This window comes from Notothenia rossii (genome assembly GCF_949606895.1).
Source record: "Notothenia rossii genome assembly, chromosome: 5".
NCBI lineage: Eukaryota > Metazoa > Chordata > Actinopteri > Perciformes > Nototheniidae > Notothenia > Notothenia rossii.
Window position 1 is genome coordinate 66,418,658 of NC_136903.1, and position 19,959 is coordinate 66,438,616.

General features: G+C 39.1%; 1 protein-coding gene across 3 annotated transcripts in view; it reads right to left on the reverse strand.

Moving 5' to 3' along the window:
* Nucleotides 1–815: 815 nt before the first annotated feature.
* LOC307040282 (synaptotagmin-2-like) overlaps nucleotides 816–19,959 on the reverse strand; it is a 49,056-nt gene continuing 29,912 nt past the window's right edge. The window contains exons 1-9 of one of the 3 annotated variants that reach the window (XM_079682969.1): nucleotides 15,166–15,312; nucleotides 11,139–11,397; nucleotides 10,833–10,990; nucleotides 8,607–8,741; nucleotides 7,483–7,650; nucleotides 6,435–6,602; nucleotides 5,996–6,113; nucleotides 5,372–5,505; nucleotides 816–5,230 (exon numbers count right to left, since the gene is read on the reverse strand). In XM_079682969.1, the coding sequence (XP_079539095.1) occupies nucleotides 5,015–5,230; nucleotides 5,372–5,505; nucleotides 5,996–6,113; nucleotides 6,435–6,602; nucleotides 7,483–7,650; nucleotides 8,607–8,741; nucleotides 10,833–10,990; nucleotides 11,139–11,373 (1,332 nt within the window). In that variant the 5' untranslated portion in view covers nucleotides 11,374–11,397; nucleotides 15,166–15,312 and the 3' untranslated portion in view covers nucleotides 816–5,014. Of the gene's footprint in view, nucleotides 5,231–5,371; nucleotides 5,506–5,995; nucleotides 6,114–6,434; nucleotides 6,603–7,482; nucleotides 7,651–8,606; nucleotides 8,742–10,832; nucleotides 10,991–11,138; nucleotides 11,398–15,165; nucleotides 15,313–19,959 lie in introns of those variants that run through there. The other 2 variants (XM_079682968.1, XM_079682970.1) reach the window with 2 other exon arrangements.

Below are 19,959 nucleotides of genomic sequence, written 5' to 3' on the forward strand. Positions count from 1 at the left end.
GTCACTTCTCTTAGCCTGAAATTAAAAAATACAAAACAATACAAAACCGGATGGGGTTGAATAAATAAAAAAGCTTTTCTATTTCCTTAGAATGAAATCATTAAATCATGTAAAATATGAATAGAGCAATGGAAATCACAAAATAATCTCACCTTAAGGTCAATATAGTCGTTGTTATGTTGCTTTTAGTCTCATTAGAATACATAAAGAGCTTTTTCTTTATCAGCAGATGGTGGGATGGCGAAAGTGGGATTGTTTTGTCAGCTGTTGTACAAGATATAAAAATAACTTTGAGCCCCAACGTTAAATGAGAAATGTTGATAAAGATCATGTTTCATGACCCAAAGCTGCACTGAAAAAAAATACAATTCTCCTTTATGTAGGATTTTCATTTAATTTCACAAACACAATTACTTGTTTCTGATTTATATAAGCCTTAGAAGCACCATGCTGGCCATAATGTATCTTCTAAATTACATTCAGAAGATTAATTAAGTCCCATTTATAATCTAACACTCACTGGATACCTGCCAGACCCCAAAGGCACTTTCAACTACTTGTTTGTATTATTTGATGCTATGAATCATTTGAAGAACACAATTCAAATTACTCTCACCAGTGTGTTTTCAAAGAACATGTTTAGACATTTTGAAAATGACATATATAAAGTGTATAATAGTAAACTCTGATTTGCCATATAAAGTGGCTGGCTATAACTCACCCTTCTATTTTTCTCATACAGCTCATGCATGATGCCACCCACTGACAAAAAGTGGAAGAGCACCCTCGGATTCCATTTACACACCACACAGGACGAGGCTACTGAAAATGCCTTTATTTCCTAAGGTTACATGTTAACAACACACAGATACGTCCTGACCACATCCCATATTTTGATTCCCTTGAGTAATTCAGTTCTACACAGAGTGATATATGAGTACATGTGTGGTTTTTGTTCCTTTTTTTGCTGGAAAACATGGATTTTGTACGGAAATAAATCATGCGGTTCACAAAAAGGCACAACTACTGACAGACCTCTACAACAAGACACAAAACAAGAGTCCAGAAAGAGGTCAAAGCATTTCCCTTGTCTATGATGCTCGGAAAGTGATTGCCTGATGGACAAAGTTTGGGGGATGATCAGGTCTTTGGATGTTCTGTATCATGGCTATGTTCACATAAGAGGACTGAAGACTATTATTGAAGCAGCAGATTGGCAGTATTGCATTGCGAATGTTTTTCTGCTCTGTTTGGGTCTCATCTGCGCTCCAGAACGCTTGAGAGACCCAGGAAGACGGGGATTTTGTTGCCTGCATTGCAGAAAAGTGACAGACTCATATGATCCATCAATAAAACAGCAATAAACAAATACACGCTCTAATGGTTCTATTGCAAAAACACAAAACCTTTGAGACAGATTCTGGTGGCAGCTCATATACAGTATAGACAGAGGAGCGTGAGTATATGAAATGACCCCAGTAAGGAATGAACTGACACACGCAGTAGAAAAGAAAGCAATGTGGCGCTCTTTCATAATAAGATTTGAACCTAAATTTGACAACACTTTGAGGAATTGAATTTTCAGAATATATGTGGTTCGTATTTCTCTCCGCCTCTCAAACATAGAGATAGCTACATTTTGCTCTAAAAAATGGAGTGTCATCCAGATCACGATTGTTCATCTTTATGCACTGTAGATAAAGTTGTATTCATCAGCAAATAATAGTGAGTTAAAGGAGCAATGGGTAACCAATTCCCCATATTGGAGACGTCATGATGGATACAGCATTGATATGTCGGTGCATGCACAAGTGTAACACCAGCTCATCCCATTGCAATCCATTAGTCAATGAATAGATTACTGATGGCTGAACGTCATGACTGGAGCTCTTTTCAGAGGACTCCATCAATAATATGCAATAATAATATTCCACAGAAGTAATCCAGCAAAAACAATTGTGATAAATATACTGTAAAAAGACATTAAACAAAGTTAAGTTTATATGCAAATTACTGACTGATTTATTATGTTACAAAATATAATCAGACATGTGAGAGCAGGTTTATTTGAAATTCAATAAGATGAGAAGGTGTACAGTTTTATGAAGCACGGAGGGAAAAAGAAGTTTCAAGCCGTCCACTATATCTACATTTAATTTAGATTTAACACCCAACTGGCAGGAGTAAATGAAGGAAACACTTACGGTACACTGAGATAGAAAATCAAGGACCCGCTAAATATGTTCTCTTTTTTTGAAATATATACAGTTTACTGGTCAGCATCAAAACATACTGCATAACAGGTGCAAGCAGAAATGAACAATAATAACATGTAGCCCAGGCATTCTGTAACACTGGATTTAACACAGAGGACACATACAAACGATGACAGGAAACAAGACAGACATGCAGTTTTATGGCAACAAAGTGGATCTTTTTGTGTTTTTTACATATGATACACAAAGCAAACTCGTTTTAATCCCAGGCATTAAACGAGTGTGACCCCCAACATGGATTCTTAAGACTTACATTCAGTCCCAATCAGCAAAAATACATACACTTTGCAGTCAGTGCATACTCTTTTTTACTCTGTTTTATTATCAAAAATGACACAGATCACAAACACACTTACACAATATAATTATGGTTTCTCTTTAAAACATGCTGCTATTTACATTATCTTGCGAGTACATGCTGTAGCATATTAACAAATCTGCGTGATGCGTAATGATATCAATAGGAAGAAGTGGTACTGTGCAAGGAACAATCAGTGTGCGGCTGGGATCTGTCTGCAGAAATATAATCCTTCCTCCTATGGAGGCAAAGAAAGGCTGCACTCATTTGAGTTTTTCAAACACAACTGAACACCTTATTCCTAACTAATATAACTTTTTCTGGATACTAAACCTTATATTTGAATAACACTGCAATTTAAGAATTATATTATACTTACAGTATAATATTACTTTGAAAATAATTTCTCTGAATTTTTATTTTCTTGCAGGTGAACTCCAGTTATATTCGGTTTTCTCCTTAATTTTTCTGAAATTCAATTAGAAAAGTGTCCAGTTGCTGAATCTGATTTTACAGAATGTTAAAAATATAATCATGTTACAACTATTTATTACACTTTTCTTTCATCAGGAAATGTGTTAAAATGCTATACTTTGCTTATTGTTTACTGTGTGTAAATCTACCAAGGATCAGCATCTCACCAATTAAAAATATTATGGTCAACGTGAGGATTTCTTTGATTTTCTTTTTATTAAATCATGATTTCATTCATGGGTTATCCTTGGTATTACATATTATCCATGTTTATTCTCTCATAATAAATGTTGGTTTCTGAATGAACCTGGATTTTTATATCCAAAAAAAGTCTTATCTTGCATCTAGTTTAAGGTAAATTCTTTTTTTATCTTTACCCAAAATTGGAAATTGTTCAGTCTTTAAGTTAAGTGGATTATTCAAACTCAAATGAACTCTCCAAGTAAAGTATTTCAATGCCTTCAATTCAGAGCTGTTAAATGTTCACAGTTTGTTGTTGCTTATAAGACAGAAATCTCCATTGGGTGTTTTTTGCGTCCATACCCCTCCACATCAGTCTAACAGTGTATTGGTGAAGAGGTCGCAGCACTTTGGCTCCAGGTTTACAAAGCTTGTGGCCGATGAGAGAGCGATCCAAACGAAATGAAACACTGCGAGGCATGATACATGCTGGATTCTGCAGCTCTATTTGGTTCAAGCTAAATGGTCCAGAAGATGTTTATTGTATTATATGTTTAGATGTCGGCTAACACTTGCTCTGTTGAGATTTCAGGAACCTGCTTTTTTGCACTTGACCTCACATTGTCTTAAAAAGTGTGGCTATCTGACATTTCAAATTCTCTATAAAAACATCTTGTCTTTGACAGAAATCCTTGTGTTTTTCCCCATAAATGAGTGTACTGCAGTATGTTTGGTAAACTACAACATTGGACATATAATCAAAAAACTAAAATGAGTTAAATGGCACTGTTTTAAGAAAGCAAGAGCATCATGTAGAAGAAGCACAGTTATAAATACTTTGATCATCCTTGATACGCTTTTTCGTATCCTTACTTTGGCCACAGCTAAGTAAAGTTTACATCAAAGTGGTCTACACAGCTCAAGACAGATTGCAGATGGCACATTCACAGTGTCCCTGCCTACTTTTTTTTTAATGATTTTCCCTTCAAAATAAAACAATGAGTCTTAATGGATTTCTCAAAGCGTCACACCAGGAAAGGCACCCTTGTATTCCTGTCCAACATAACATATGTCTGACACAGACTGCTGAAGTCAAATGCATAGACGTGCCTACATGGCAACACAAAACAAGCAACTTAGATCAACTGTTCCATAATGTGTTTTTCTTCTGCTCACATGTAAGCTGATAAAATGAATAAAGACAATCATGTATGTAGATTTCTCTTCAAAATATATATTGCAACATGGATCGCTGACCTCATTCACCCTCAATACAATATTTTTGCATTTAATAGACTTATACTATGCAGGAAATAACCCAATACTACGGTTCTTTCTATTGCAAGTTATAGCACACTTATTAGCAAGATACAATACTGGGTGTGATGTATGCAGAGCAGTGGGGAGGTAAGTAAAGCATGCTCTATGAACTAAACTAAAGCTTTATTTCCAGCATTGTTTTCACCAAGAGTTTCGTTCCGTATCAGCACCCTAAGAATCAGTTTCTGAGTTTCTTCAAACGAAAGAAAGACCAACCGTCGATCATTCATGAACCAGTCACCCGATAGCTCTCAACGGCACTCTTCACAACATACGCTAATGTGTGAAATGTGATGCTTAAAAATCGTTTTTTTTTTCTCGACTTAACCATGATTGAGCGAATATTCTAAGATGTCTCTTTTTTGCTGAGCAGGTTTCATGACGGGTAGTCACAACGTGTTAAAGTCATGGGTTTCATGCAAAGTAGGGGTGGGGGCTCTGAGTTTTAGTTGGTTGGTGGAGCACTTTACTTCTTTGCATTCAATTTTGCCAGCTGACCATCGATATCCTCCTCTGGCTGCAATGGATGCCACTGGGCGATGGGGCGGCGCGGGTTGGACAGCATGTCGGACCAGTGCTTCAGACCCAGGCCGGTCGCCTTGCTGCCCACGAAGATCTTTCCAATGGCGTCATTCTTACCGATCTTGTCATAATCAAACACTGTGACCGCCACCAAGATTTTCTAGAAAGAGAGGGAGAAGGACATTCATTTCCTGGTATAACGACATCAAAATGTGTGTTAACTGCTTTTAAAGTAGAGAAACATTTGTTTTACTTACTTTATGTACTTGCTGTACATATATGACTTTGATGTGTACTATACCTGCATTTGTTCCAGGGGGATCTCAAAGCTGAAGGACTCATTATAGTAAGGGTTTAGGGTGTTCTTCTTCACTGTAGTCTTCTTTTTCTTCAGACGCTTGCCGCCCTGCAACAGCTGGATCTTCACATAAGGATCTGCAATGGGCATCAAGACGATCAGCAATGGAGCTCACTTAGACAAATTATTGTAAATTAGTTTGGTGCTGTTTGCAATCCCTTTTATCCCTTTTGATATACTCTATCATTTTTACTTACTTCCTCTATTGATTGTTCTCTATTTCCGCGATAAACTGTATGTGTAATTGGCCATTGGATTACAGTTGTGAACTGCATTTCCCAAGTGTACTTGCATGACAAAGAACAGTTCTGAAGCATTTCATACTTGCATTGAGACTAAGTGTGAAAATCTATTTGATATGTTTGGCCATCATGCAGAACTGTGATTTAGTGTAAGGATCTTCTAAAATGTTTTTACTGTTACATCACGTTACGAACAATTATTCAAATCTACAGTCGTAAAGACAAACACAAAAAAGCTTGATTCCAAAACTGATTCCAACTGGACTAAACTTCATAAAACTATTGTGATCTAGATTCTCTTGACAGCTTTGTAATTAGTCTGTACCAGATAATCCACAGGCGTCCATCTTCTTCAGGTTCTTGGCCTCCAGGATGCAGACGGTGAGTTTCCCGGCGGTGGGGACGTAACGGAGGGAGATGCAGATGTCTCCCAGTTTCTCAGGCTGAGCAGCACAGAGAGGATAGACAGAAACAATACGCTCATCAGCCAACAGCAGCAAACTGCTTGTTTTGGAAAATGATGATGGGCTGAAGCAAAATGCTCTAAGTTGTTTTGTCCTTGTGGTGACAATGACAGATTTTGAAGTTAACAGCATCGAATGAGGTGAAAGATATGGTGATTCTGTTTTTCAAAGGGTTATTCTGGGAAATATCGCAGTCTAGGGAATATCATAAAACTCAAGTCCCTGACAATTTATTGTTCTATGTGTGGAATATGAATACCGCTCTTCTTTAAAATCTAGAAGTTTGATTGTTAAGCGCACCTCCTCTTGATCTGCACTCTCCAGATCCTTCCACTCCTCGATCGGCCGTCCGAGGTCGATGGACTTCATGGCGATCTTCACCTCCCCAATCACGTCATGTTTGGAAAATCGATCGTAGTCAAAAACAGACATACTCAAAGTCTTCCCCCCGAGCTCCTCGTAGGGCACCTGAGGGAAAGACACAACCATGTTATACCTTGAAACCTCACAGGTTAGTCAATGCAAAATCTAAGGTAAAATGAATCTCTTCTGGAAAGTTGACTCTTATTGTTAACTAATTATGTTCAAGAGGAATTTTGGTAATTCTTCACATGTTCACATGAAATCCTCTGACTTATTTAACGTGCATCTGATAGACAGGTAAGCCAACTTATTATTCAGCTCCTATGGAATGTCATTAAATAAGTAAAAACGTTGGGAAATTGACAAGAACAAGTTTGAAGTTAAATACAAATAATCAAATAATTTATATTCTGTTAATAAGGAAAACTAGCAATCCAATAACATGGTTGGAAGATGTTATAGATAGTGGAAGATGCTACATCAAAATGAATCTTTATTAAATGTCCATCCTTTGGAGACACACTCTTATAAAAAACACTCACAAAGTAAGCAGTACAAAAACCTTAACGTTGAAAAACCTTAAAGCTGAAAAACGTAACATGGCAATGAGCATCTCTTGGGCTGTCTGGAAGAAAAAAATCAGTCATTCTGGAAAATAAATAAAAAAATGTTGCTGCTGCTGCTGATAGTTTGTGGGCATCCAAAGCTCCCAGTGTTACCCGGAGCCAGTTATAAAGTCTCTGCAGGCTTTATTAGGATGGGAGAGAGCAGCATGCACAGAACGCAGGCTGCACAGACAGTGAGAACACACTGGCAGCCGGGCAGGAGAACTATTTGTGCAAACTTGATATCCATCGTACTGTATAAATGATTGATACATGTCTGTCTTTCTCTTCACAGCAGCATCGATTCTTATGCAGATTCTAAAGCAGGTTGCTGTTCTGCACCACATTTTTCAGTTTTATCACGCAACATACTGACTTACCTTGAATATAAATGTCTCATTGAAGACAGGGTTCAGTGTTTTCTTGTGGACTTTGGTGTCATACTTCTTCTTCTTCTCAGGCAGGATCGTGACTTTTACGTAGGGATCCGAGGTTCCACCTGAGTCCATGGAAATGAGGTCCGCAGCTTGAAGGATGCCAACTGTGAGCTGTGTGCAGAGGAGGTGTGGGCGGGATATAAGGGACAGGAAACAGAATTCTATCAGACAGAAATCCAGAAATTCTACAGTACGATTGTTCATTTCTGTCAGGGTTACTGCTGCAGAGATTGGTTATACAACTCATCCGTCAACTTAAGCCTCGCAATCAATCTCCACTCACTTTTTTGCCAAACTGGAAATGTTTTCGAATGTAAGAGGGCATTCTTCAATGTCAAAGAACTCTCACATTGTTATTTTTTTGTACAATAACATTACCTATTTTACTCTCCGACTTGATAAATGTTGAGTTATTCTTCTGAGATTGAGCCTCATTAATTCATGTAATGCATAACCCATCTGCTGCCCCTCAGAGAGTATTACAGTAATGGTGATAACAGTTACTGAATCTCTGATAAATGTTTCTAGTTTTTTTCCCTCATCATGAATTATTGCTAATCTATTTTGTTTGGGACATATTTAGCTTTTGAAAATGAATTATGATGTTGCTCTGCTGATGTTTCAAGAAGAAGCCGTCAAGACATTTTTAAGGGTTAGACCTTAAAGGAGTAATAATGACTTTGATGTAGTATTATTATCCCAGCCAGTTAGCTTAGCATTAAAACAGGAGAAAACGGCTAGCCCACTCTGAGGGTTAAAGACCTCAAAATCAAATCAGAAAATTAGCTCCATTAAACGGTACTTATTAGCACATTATATCTTTATATTTAGAGGTCCTGGTACTGTAGATGGATTTACCCTTGGACAGAGCTAAGCTAACAGTTTTTCCTTGCTTCCCCTTTTATTCTAAACTAAGTTAACCGGCTGCTACCTGTAGCTTCATATCAACCCTTTCAGACAAGAAAGTGCCATCAATATTTTTTATTTCAGTTAGAAAACTGATTATTGTATTCCAAAAAATATTGAATTACTTCTTTAAATAGCATTACAAAGTGACATCCACAGACCTTTGCATTTTCAAAGTCATATTCTATGGAGTATTGCAGCTTCCCCAGTTTCTCCTCTTCTTTCTCCTCTTCCTCTTTCTCCTCCTCCGTCAGTCCAGTCTCTCCCTCGTCATCATCATCCTCGTCCTGGTGTATCTGTGGTGTGGAAGTAAGAAGATGAAATAGGATGTTAAGGGTCAGGGGATCTGGGGATCTGGAGTCAGACGACAGGGCTCCCCACCACAGCCAGCATGCCACAGACACTGGAGCTCCAGCAGTTTTTACGTGGGAGATACATGTTCTGGTTGCTGCTTACCTGCACAGCACCTGATGATAATAACCAAGGACATCTCTACTGGTAACACATACAGTATATATACATGTTCATGTTTTGGACACCTTTTCCTCCTGTTTTTTGGGCAATTCCTTTGGCATGCTTGTGCAGTACAGTGACAGCCAGAGGCAATGGAGGCTTTGCATGCTAGTTCCACTAAAAGGGGTCATACAAGTTTTCCAAAAAACAATCAGGTATTGGCATGGTTTTCTTTTTTGTCCAAGCCCTTTTAATTTCACCAAATGAAGGACGTGTTTATGTAAACACCTAAGGAACTACAGTAGCTCACAACAGCACCTTTCGGCTAACTAAAATGATTATGATTATTTTTCTTTTTATATTTACTTTTTAATATTTACTTGCACTATATTTTTCTGTTTTTCTGTATTATTGTGTTGTACTGTTGGAGAACCCTGTGACCTAAGATTTTCATCGACATAACTACTCTGTAGCTATGTTTGTATGACAAATAAAGAACCTCGAACCTTGATTAAAGGCAAATAGGAAAATAAATTCAGTAACATTTCAAATAACACACTTGTTTCACAACCTTCATATTTCAAGATAAAATAAGGCTCCCTATTATTACAATAAATGTTTCAGGATTAAAGGGCACAGGCAGCTATTTCAATAATGTATAGTCTTATTGCTGCAGTGTTATTATTGAAAACGTAAGCCTCGCTGCAAAGGTGGCCTTGACTTTGAAAGGACTTTTTCTTTCAGGCCATCCAGTGTCTCCACATCCTACGTTCTCCTTGAGCATTTCAATGGAAAGGACAGTTTTGCGTGTATTGCTCTATTCATGCAGTTTTATCATCACCGTTGTCATGTCTCCCAAACAACCAACCATGCCCTTTATCACATGCATATATTCTTAGTGTTTAAAAAGTGTCTTGCATATCATCTCTTAGTCCAATACTTTCCATATTGGTGTGAGTTACAGTTACATTGTCCCAGGAACAATGTGTTTAACTCTCCTCTCTGGGGTTTATGGAGCACATCATAGCTTTCCATTGTGTCATTCTCAAGCTGTCACAGCACAAATTAAAGAGTTGCAAAGTTGCAGAGTTGCAAAGGAAGCTACGACTTTCATTCCATGAAACCCCCTCGCCAACGTGAGCTATCCACCTACCGTAGAGCGGGAGTCCACCACAGTCAAGAAACACGGGGCACACACAAGACAGACACAAAGCGGGGGGGAAAAAGGAGGAGAGCAGAGAGAGGAAGAGATTCAACTCACAAGACACCACACACTACAAGAAGAGAGGCAGTCAACACCACCACCACAATTATGGTGAGAAATGACACTCTTGTTTTGGGCTGGGGACGATAAATTCACACCCTGGACAGAAGTAATTTATTCATTTAATTAACTGTCACTGGAGCTCAGAGCAATCTATGCTGATGTTAGTTGATTAGTTCTCAAATGAGTGGCTTTTCTAACATGTATTCTCTGATTTACTGTACTTTCCTTCCGAAGTCTCCCAATATTAATGCGGGTGATATGCCTTCATCCATCACATAGAAATGTTGCTTTTTATACTTTGCAACTTGACAGGAGAAACTTTCCAATTCTTAGTGCTCATTATTCTTTGCCAACTTGTAACAAAGTGTGTCATTTTTCACCAAGGGGCCACAATGGAATACGTCACACATTTGAACGACCACAACAACAACATCGAATAAATGGAGGGGAAGAGAGCTCTCCTTGTGTCCTCTACAGTCTGGGCTACAAAAGCTGCTGGTAAAAGATCAAATTTGGTTAGCTATAGAGACAGAGATTATTAGCAATAAATGGTATAAATAGCAATACAAACGTGAATAGTAAATTGATGTATAAAAAAAGAGACAAAATATCACTTCAAACATCCAGTTACTATTTTTCAGCGTGTAAGAAGCACAAGGCGTCATACCTCGCCCTGCATGTTCTTCATGTTGAAGCCATCCTTCCCCTTCTTCCCTTTCTTGTTCTTCTTCTTCTTGCAACAGCATTTTTTGATTATGCAGAAGCAGCAGGTCAGAATAAGCAACCCGGCCACAACAGCGATGGCGATCAGAGCCCAAGGAGGCACTGTCAGTCAAAAACAAAAAGGCAACAATTAAGATTGATGTGTAAATTAGATTGTTCTGTAAAGTTATTTTCAAAAACGTGAATATCAGCAGGAAGTACTACTTCTTGCCGATATTCATGTTTTTATTTAAGTTGTATCATAACTTACATGGGATTTTGTCAATTTCATTCAAGAATTTGTTCTTGATCTCCTCAAACATGTCGTTCTTGCTGATCTCTGTGTTGTTGGAGCCAGGGCCGAGGTCCGGCACCGAAGTGGAGACGTAGCCCTGGGTGGGGGCCGAGGTGGCCCCGGTGGCCGTGGTGGCCCCGGTGGCCCCGGTGACCCCGGTGGGCTCGGGGGCCGCCACGGCCTCTGGCCTTCTGAACAAGTTGAACTTCATCGTCAAAGACTAGACGCAGCGCCCCTGAGGAACACACAGATCAGAGAGAAAGGGAAAGTAAGACATGACAAAGAAATGTCATGACATCAGTGCTGATGATTCTGGGGGGAGACCCTCTGGAAGGACACTTTAAATACGAAAGAGGCCCGATTATGGTTTTGGCGTTTTCCCTTTCCTGTTTTGTGTTATCTAGGTTTTTGTGTATGTAAATGGTCTGGAAAGGTACAAATCCCTAAGTTCTCTCCAGAGGGACACACAAACACAGGTTTTCTCCAAAACACACACAGTCATTGTATGTTGCTCTCTAGCTAAATACAGACTGTCCAATAATCAAATTCAGGCTCATGAAATGCAAAATCGTGCTTAACTTCAACACATTTGAAAGGTAAAGGTGTTTGTGGGCCATTCTTTGAATTGTGTAGACCAGGCAAACTGATCCTCATCCTGTATGATCTTTATGCATAGCTCATTAACTCCTAAGTCCAGTTATGTTCTTAATGCACAGACGCGAGAGAAATGTTGATCTTCTTATCCAACTCCTGGAAAGAAAACAATTGAGCACATTTCCTAAAATGGTGCTTCAAGTATCAAATTAAACCAAAGAAATTATCAATTAATGATCAATTCAAGCATTTTATGTTCATTATCAGTGTATTGATGCTCTTTTCAAAAGAGACTGACGGCAAACACAATCTCATTTGTGTGGGAGATGATGGGCTGCAACAAAGCTCAGCTCTGCAAAAGATATTGGGAAATAGAAACAGAGTCATCACAGTCAACAATGGTCAGAGATTAAACAGAAACCAGTTAGAATAATGAGCACAAATCCTCAGCTAATGAATCCATTATGAAATAAAAGACATGGATGTTGAGACTGAATACACACATTACGCCGATGATTTGAAACTTTACTAACAGAGACCTAGACATAGGCCCTATGATTTTCAATAGTTCGATCTTAGCTGAATTGTTAAAGCAATAAAGAAGATACAATACTTCTACAGTATAATTTCTGTTTGTAAAAAATGAAGCTACAGCTAACTGTTTCCAAGACTGGAACCACAGCCTGTGTCTTTACATCCTCTTTCAGTTTACAATACACAACCTAGATATATGACAGCACATAACACATTTAAAATATATATATATTGATTAATTAGTTAGATCTAGAGGGGCTGATAGGTGCAAACTGTTTCCTTTTCATAGGACTAGGCTAGTTGTGTCCAGTGCTTATGCTAAGCTAAACTGTAGCTTCACATTAACTGTACAGACATGAAATTGGTATCAATCTTATTTCAACCTGTTTTCTGTCAGTTGTTAATGTTTTCCCTACATGTTACAAGGATTCAAAATCATTATGTTGTCTGTTTATGCTTTTGAGTTGAAGTCCTTTGTCCTTTCTTCGACCAAATGCATGCTGGGATAGTCTTTATCACTTTGGTAACATGTATAGGAAAAAGCAAGTGTGGAGTCAGTGATAAACACATAGATTACAAGTAAATTGCTGCCATATGAATGTATTGGATAAAAACAAATAGATATGTGAATGCTTAACATATTTTTACTAAAGAGAAATAACGAGCTGACTAAAGGATAAGTTCAATGACAGAACATAACCTGTCAATCTCTCTGTGGGTTTTTATGATGATTGATCTTTGAAGTCATTTTTTTAGAAGAAGTTTTAAACATTCAAACATGGTTCCATTTTCTCAGTCCTGGAGATGTGCTGCTTTTCTCAGTTTTCTTTAGGTTTTTCACATTGACATTCGATGACATCATATTTGGGTTAAGGAAAATTGTGATAGCCAACCTAACATTTCACAGGCCAAACAATTAATTATTGAGTTGCAGATGAATCATTAGTCCTGGAGAGGAATGAACTGAACTGTAATGCTCCAAAAAACGAATGTGGCTGACATTTAAATTGATTTCAGCACAATGAGAGAATAACACGTCTCTCTTTAGAATGGTTCACCTTTTTACTCTCAGGAAATTCAATCCATCAAAAAAAAAGCTGAGAAAACCTTAAGTGAGCATTATATTTCGCACTCTTTGTTATCTCTCTGCATACAAAGAGATAACAAAGAGTGAGAACATATTTATTCTGCAGGAGGCATATGACAACTTTGACATTGTAGCAAAAATGTAGTAATTTATTGGATAACACAAAGCCCATTTGTACTTCGACAAAGACATGGGAAAAAAAAAATGGTTAGAAGTTCTCCAAACATTTGTTTTACTGCAGTATGAGACACGGGAGCTCATGTGTGACAGGCAGGTGTTCAATACTGAACACAGTTATTTGGACACTACCTTTCTGCTGCATGCCCTCCACCAGCTCAACATATTGCAAAAAAATGTGGGCATTTTCACAACCGTTTTCTTGTTTTCCCTCTATGACCTACCTTTCCATGTTTGTTTGTTTTTGCTTCAGGGTGAAAATGTAAAATGGGAAAATTGTTTTGACAGAAAAGGTTGTGGAATGAATGTCTTTTAAAGCAGCAAAGAGAGCGTTATGTGATTCTTTGGTATGTGGTAAATGGTCTTATATTCTTGTATCATAGACAAGAAAAATGAAGTGCAAAATGTAATTGAACAACACAGTCAGCATGAATAAAATATAGAATGTGTGTGTGTGTGTGTGTGTGTGTGTGTGTGTGTGTGTGTGTGTGTTATCCAACAAATCTTTCTTTTATCTCCTTCTAGAAGAGGGTAATGATCCGTCTTAGTTTAAAAGACAGATCATTTAAATCCGCTGTTAATGGGCAAGAACGACAGTCAAGACAGGGTTTCATACGCGCACGCACACACACACAGACACACAGACACACACACACACACACACACACACACACACACACACAAACACACACACACACACACACACAAACACACAGAGAGAGAGTTTATATGTAAAGTAGGAATAAGTCTTTTGCTGAACAGATATGTCTCCAGTAAATGAGCTCACAGTACATGTGAGGATATCTGTATCACAAGATGAAAGTGAACCAGCAGGGCTTCCCTATCTGTGTCTGGCAAACACAATCGTTGTTTAACATCATCTCCATTCACTCTCTGGCCACAAATCAATAAGTATTGCATTCAAACATGTGTGTGTAGAGTGGACGCCTTCTCTTGTTGTATTCTTGTCTTGTTAGAATTAGTCGTGAAATGCATGTGGTGTACACAGACAGTAGAGGCCTGTGTGCTGTGGGCTGGCAGATCATTGTTGCTAAGCAATCCTGATCGTGTCTATAAGCTATCCACAACCTGCCTATAGCCGGTGACCAGCCAATTAAATCAACAATTGGCTCAAGTCCAGCGTCAAGTCACTGCCTGAGCGCTGGGCATTATGTGAGTGCAGATTGCTTTTACTCTGCTGTGATTCATGATAATTCAAGTTTTGGCTGCAACACTAACTTTCATAACTAAATATGCTTTATGTTGGCATTCAAATGATCAGAAATGGATCTGAATGCAAAACACCAAAAACATATCTATAGGCCTTTCTTCTTAAGGATTTAGACACATGTGTCTGTCCATGCCATCAGCACTCAATCCTTATCTGCCTTTGATTTCTGCAGCTCACCACTGGCCTGCATCACTCAGCCACAAAAAAAGACTGTGACACATCCTGATTCCCAATCATGTGCAGAGAATACAGGTATAAGTGTTAAATCATCACTTGCAGAGAGGATACTTGTATGCCATTCATAAATTGTACCTTTTGATTGTACTCACGTCACCTAACTGCACCCTAATTTAAAAAAAGATCTCCCAAAACAAACTCACCGGTCAGATGTGGTTATCCCCCTTGTGAGGTGGCCCATCCAATATCAGAAACTCCAGCTCGCTACAGTCCCTCAGAGCTGTGGTAACATAGTCTGATCTCTCCCATAAGCAAAGACTGCAGTCTCCTCTCACTTCTCTCCACTGCAGCACTACACCCCTCCTCCTCCTCCGCCTCCTCCTCCTCTTCCAATGCACACCATCTCCCCCATTTTCCTCCCTCCCATCACACACCTCCCCACTCCCTTTCTGTCTCTCCCTCAATGTACTCATGCAGGCAGCCTCTTTACCTCTTTTTCTCCCCATCTCTCTCCCTATGTTGCTCCCCCAAACCTCATTTGTGATGCTGCTCACACAGCTGATTGCAGCATGCCACTCTTTGGTCTAGCCTTGGAGGGCAGTTGTAAAAGATCAATATGCACAAGCTCTGTCGTGTGTGTGTGTGTGTGTGTGTGTGTGTGTGTGTGTGTGTGTGTGTTTGTCTGTGTGTGTGTGTGTGTGTGTGTGTGTGTGTGTGTGTGTGTGTTTGTCTGTGTGTGTGTGTGTGTGTGTGTGTGTGTGTGTGTGTGTGTGTGTGTGTGTGTGTGTGTGTGTGTGTGTGCGCATGCATGTGTGCGCGTGCATGTTTGTGTGTGTGTGTGTGTGTGTGTGTGTGTGTGTGTGTGCGCATGCATGTGTGCGCGTGCATGTGTGTGTGCGTGTGCGTGTGCGTGTGTGTGTGTGTGTGTGTGTGTGTGTGTGTGTGTGTGTGTAAAGCCACAATTCGGATTGATCAGAGATGGAGAACAGGCAAAGGAAGGAGAGCTGACGGGTTGTTAAGGGTGTGCTGACTTCACCACATCAGCTCCAAATCGTATCACACTGAGCTCATATAGTTAATTGGAGCCCCACAATTGATCGTAGAAATGCTCTGTAACCCTCTTGAGAGACCCTCCATTGTTAAACCCATTCACAAGCAACAACCAAAAAAACAGAATGATTAGGTCAACTCGTCTGCCTTTCACTTGTCCCTCAGGAGACTCGCAGTTATGATTGGAAGAGAGCAGATTGCAAAACATCTTCTCCAGTTACTATCTGCATGCAGCAGCCCAGGGACTCAATTTGAACCATTGCATCATAAAATAACTGAGCTGGTACCAAGAAATATGCATTCATAAAGAGAGATGAAATGATTACTCTTGAAAAAGAAAGTACCAGCAGTTACATTCTGCATGGTTTCAAATCAGCAAACACAAACAGACTTATCTTAAGTGGTTATACTGCTGTACATATTTGAGCTGTTCCTTCTCAGCATTCAATATGTGTACCCAGAATTTCCCTCAAACCCTCCTTCCCTCGTCGTCACTCTCCTTGGGGAAATACCTTTCTGTGTGCTCATGTTCAGCCAGCAGCTGTCAGGAGCCAGTGTGAGGTTTCTGCTTTACTCTGCAGTGAGCTTCTCCTGCCAGCAGGGAGCAGGGGTCTCACACAAAACTGCTGCATCACAGAGAATCCTTTCTTGTACAAATGTACTGCAAAGTTAAGCACCCAGATATTTGTCTTCCATGTTTTCCACAATCATCTCCTAGCTAAAGTAAATGATACTTTATTGAAATAAACACTTTAACACTGTGAACGATGTTTAAGATCACCATGTTTTACTTGCTGTAAAGTAAACCTTTCCAATACATTTGGATTTTATTGGGTTCTCTTACATATTTAATTCCAGGAGTGAGTTGGGTGACCTTGACATTAACTTGTGATCTACAACTCAAATTGGGAATGATTGAATTTGGTAGCATGAGCTGGGTATAAAGGGGCGTAAAAGGAGTGAAAAGGATGTGGCATAAGAGAGAAAACTGAAGGGCTAAGAGAGGAGGATATTGTTGTTGCTTTGTGGTACAGGACTAAGATAAGTCTAAGAGCTTAAGAGGCTTAAGAGAAAGAGAAAAGCCATTTCCAGTCACATACCCAACACAAACTATAGGAAACACTGTTGTGCTTTAAAGTCATAGATCTATATTTTTGGAATTATGTTATTCTCTTTGTTTGCTGAGAGTTAAAGGCAGTCGGACCAGATTTCATGTGAAAACATTTACTTGGGTGATGTGTCAAAAAGCAGCCAGAATGGGACATATGATCGGGTAGGGTTGTAAACTGAAACGGTAGAGCTAGCATGGCTAACAGGTTAACAAGAGAAGTCTACAATATTTTACATTATATACACTGAACAAAAATATAAATGCAACACTTTTGTTTTTGCTCCCATTTTTCATGAGATGAACTCAAAGATCTAAAACATTTTTTAAATACACAAAATAACCATTTCTCTCAAAATGAAAAAATCTGAAAAAATCTGTGATAGTGAGAACTTCTCCTTTACCGAGATAATCCATCCCACCTCACAGGTGTGGCATATCAAGATGCTGATTAGACAGCATGATTATTGCACAGGTGTGCCTTAGGCTGGCCACAGTAAAAGGCCACTCTGAAACGTGCAGTTTTGCTTTATTGGGGGGGTCTGGGGGAGTCCGAAAACCAGTCAGTATCTGGTGTGACCACCATTTGCCTTACGCAGTGCAACACATCTCCTTCGCATAGAGCTGATCAGGTTGTTGATTGTGGCCTGTGGAATGTTGGTCCACTCCTCTTCAATGGCTGTGCGAAGCTGCTGGATATTGGCAGGAACTGGAACACGCTGTCGTATACGACGATCCAGAGCATCCCAAACATGCTCAATGGGTGACATGTTAGGGTTAGGGTTAAACTGACTGGTTTTCGGACCCCCCTAAACCCCCCCAATAAAGCAAAACTGCACGTTTCAGAGTGGCCTTTTATTGTGGCCAGCCTAAGGCACACCTGTGCAATAATCATGCTGTCTAATCAGCATCTTGATATGCCACACCTGTGAGGTGGGATGGATTATCTCGGCAAAGGAGAAGTGCTCACTATCACAGATTTTTTCAGATTTGTGAACAATATTTGAGAGAAATGGTTATTTTGTGTGTATAGAAAATGTTTTAGATCTTTGAGTTCATCTCATGAAAAATGGGAGCAAAAACAAAAGTGTTGCATTTATATTTTTGTTCAGTGTAGCTTCACTGACAGTATCTGTTATTGTCCTTGCACTCACCACAGAAAAGCAGCAACTCTCCTTCTCTCCCATAGTTTCCATTCCTTCACTGTAAGGCAAGCCTCTTGTTAAAGTATCATGTTTAAAGTATAATGTTTAAAGCAAATTACACAAAGACACAAAGACTGGAAACAGCTGTCTAGGGCTAACAAAATCCACCTACAACCACCTCTCAATCTCATAAATGTAAACATAATTTAACATTTTGTTTGATACAAACACCTTAAATTAAATATGTATTAATGGTTATGTGTTGCACTATTTAGTGGCTGTGGTTTTCGAGATCGGAGTGATTTTCTGAAGCAAACTATGTTGATAATTGAAATGAAAAGGTGCTTTTTTACTTCAAGTTTTTTTGATGAGAGGGAGATTGGCCATATGGTAAAAGTGATAAGACAAATTCGTACTCACACCATGACACACAGTTGCTTTAGTTCTCTGTTTAGAGGTTAAGGTCGCTGCAGAACAGCAGGGTGAGTGTTTTCTATCAGGGGGTTTGAAACTGTGTCTTCTTGTTAAACGACTCTCAGCTCAATGATCCGTTGTGCTGCCTCATCGGAAAGTTCCTACATTTAAAGCAAAGCAGCACTGTAAATCTACATTGGCAGAAAAGCAAACTTAGCAACAACAATAACTTAATTTACTCAAAAGTAGCTTTAGGACGCAGTAAACCAGGACTTCATTGTGAAATAAATTGTAAAGAGTAAAATGGAGCAAATGTAAATGGCAGAGAGCCAAACCAAGCTGCACTTTTCTACAGAGACAGAGTCAATGGATATCTGAAATTAAATGAATAGCCATGTTACTCTGAGGGGTATCATATTGTACTTTGCTTTGTAGAAAATCCTGTAAGGCTGAATTATGGGTTATTCGCAAAAACGTATTTTGCTGAAACAAAAACAGATCTCACTTTTGATCAATGTTTATTGTCAGTATTCTTAATGCATTTGAAATGAAAAGCAGAAATGATGATAGATTGAAGATTGGGTCTTTACACAACACAAGCCGAAATTAAAAGCAATATTTAATCATGAACTGAGTTTTGCCATCAGCTAATATAAAAAATACAACGAGTTGTTCAATGAAGAAGTGTTTATCAGATTAAATATGAAAAAATAAGTAAACTTTTAACAAGAATTTGAGCAGCCCTAAACTTGCATAAGCATGAACAAGAAGACTGAAGAATGATCAATAGTGGTCAGATAAAAATCTCTCTATTAATACTAAAGTAATGTTACAGATCTTTCATTCTCCTGGATGTGAACATCAAGTTTAATCAGATAATGTTCTTTGACCATATTGAATAAATCGCATTTACATCTTGACTCAGCAGCTTTAATGCCTGGCAGAGTGTTAGAGCAAGGTCACAACACAGCTGCATTATCACCTGAAGCATTGATAGTACAGTAGCATTGGCTTTTTCATGCTCCCAGTGCATTGTGGGATACTCCAGCTCTTCCCTGACTTTCTAATTTCCTCAGAGCATCTGTGAGTAAATCTCTCTCTCTGTTTCACTAGTCGTCCTCTCCACAAAGGACGAGTCAGACCTGAGTACTGTCCTGCGCTGGGACGTCGATCAGAGCGACAAATCCGCGATCAAAGCCCCAGATACCGCCTGATGCAGAGGACAGCTGCTGCCCAGCGGCACCGGGACGTTTTGGTCGAGATGATTCGTCTCCTCTGAG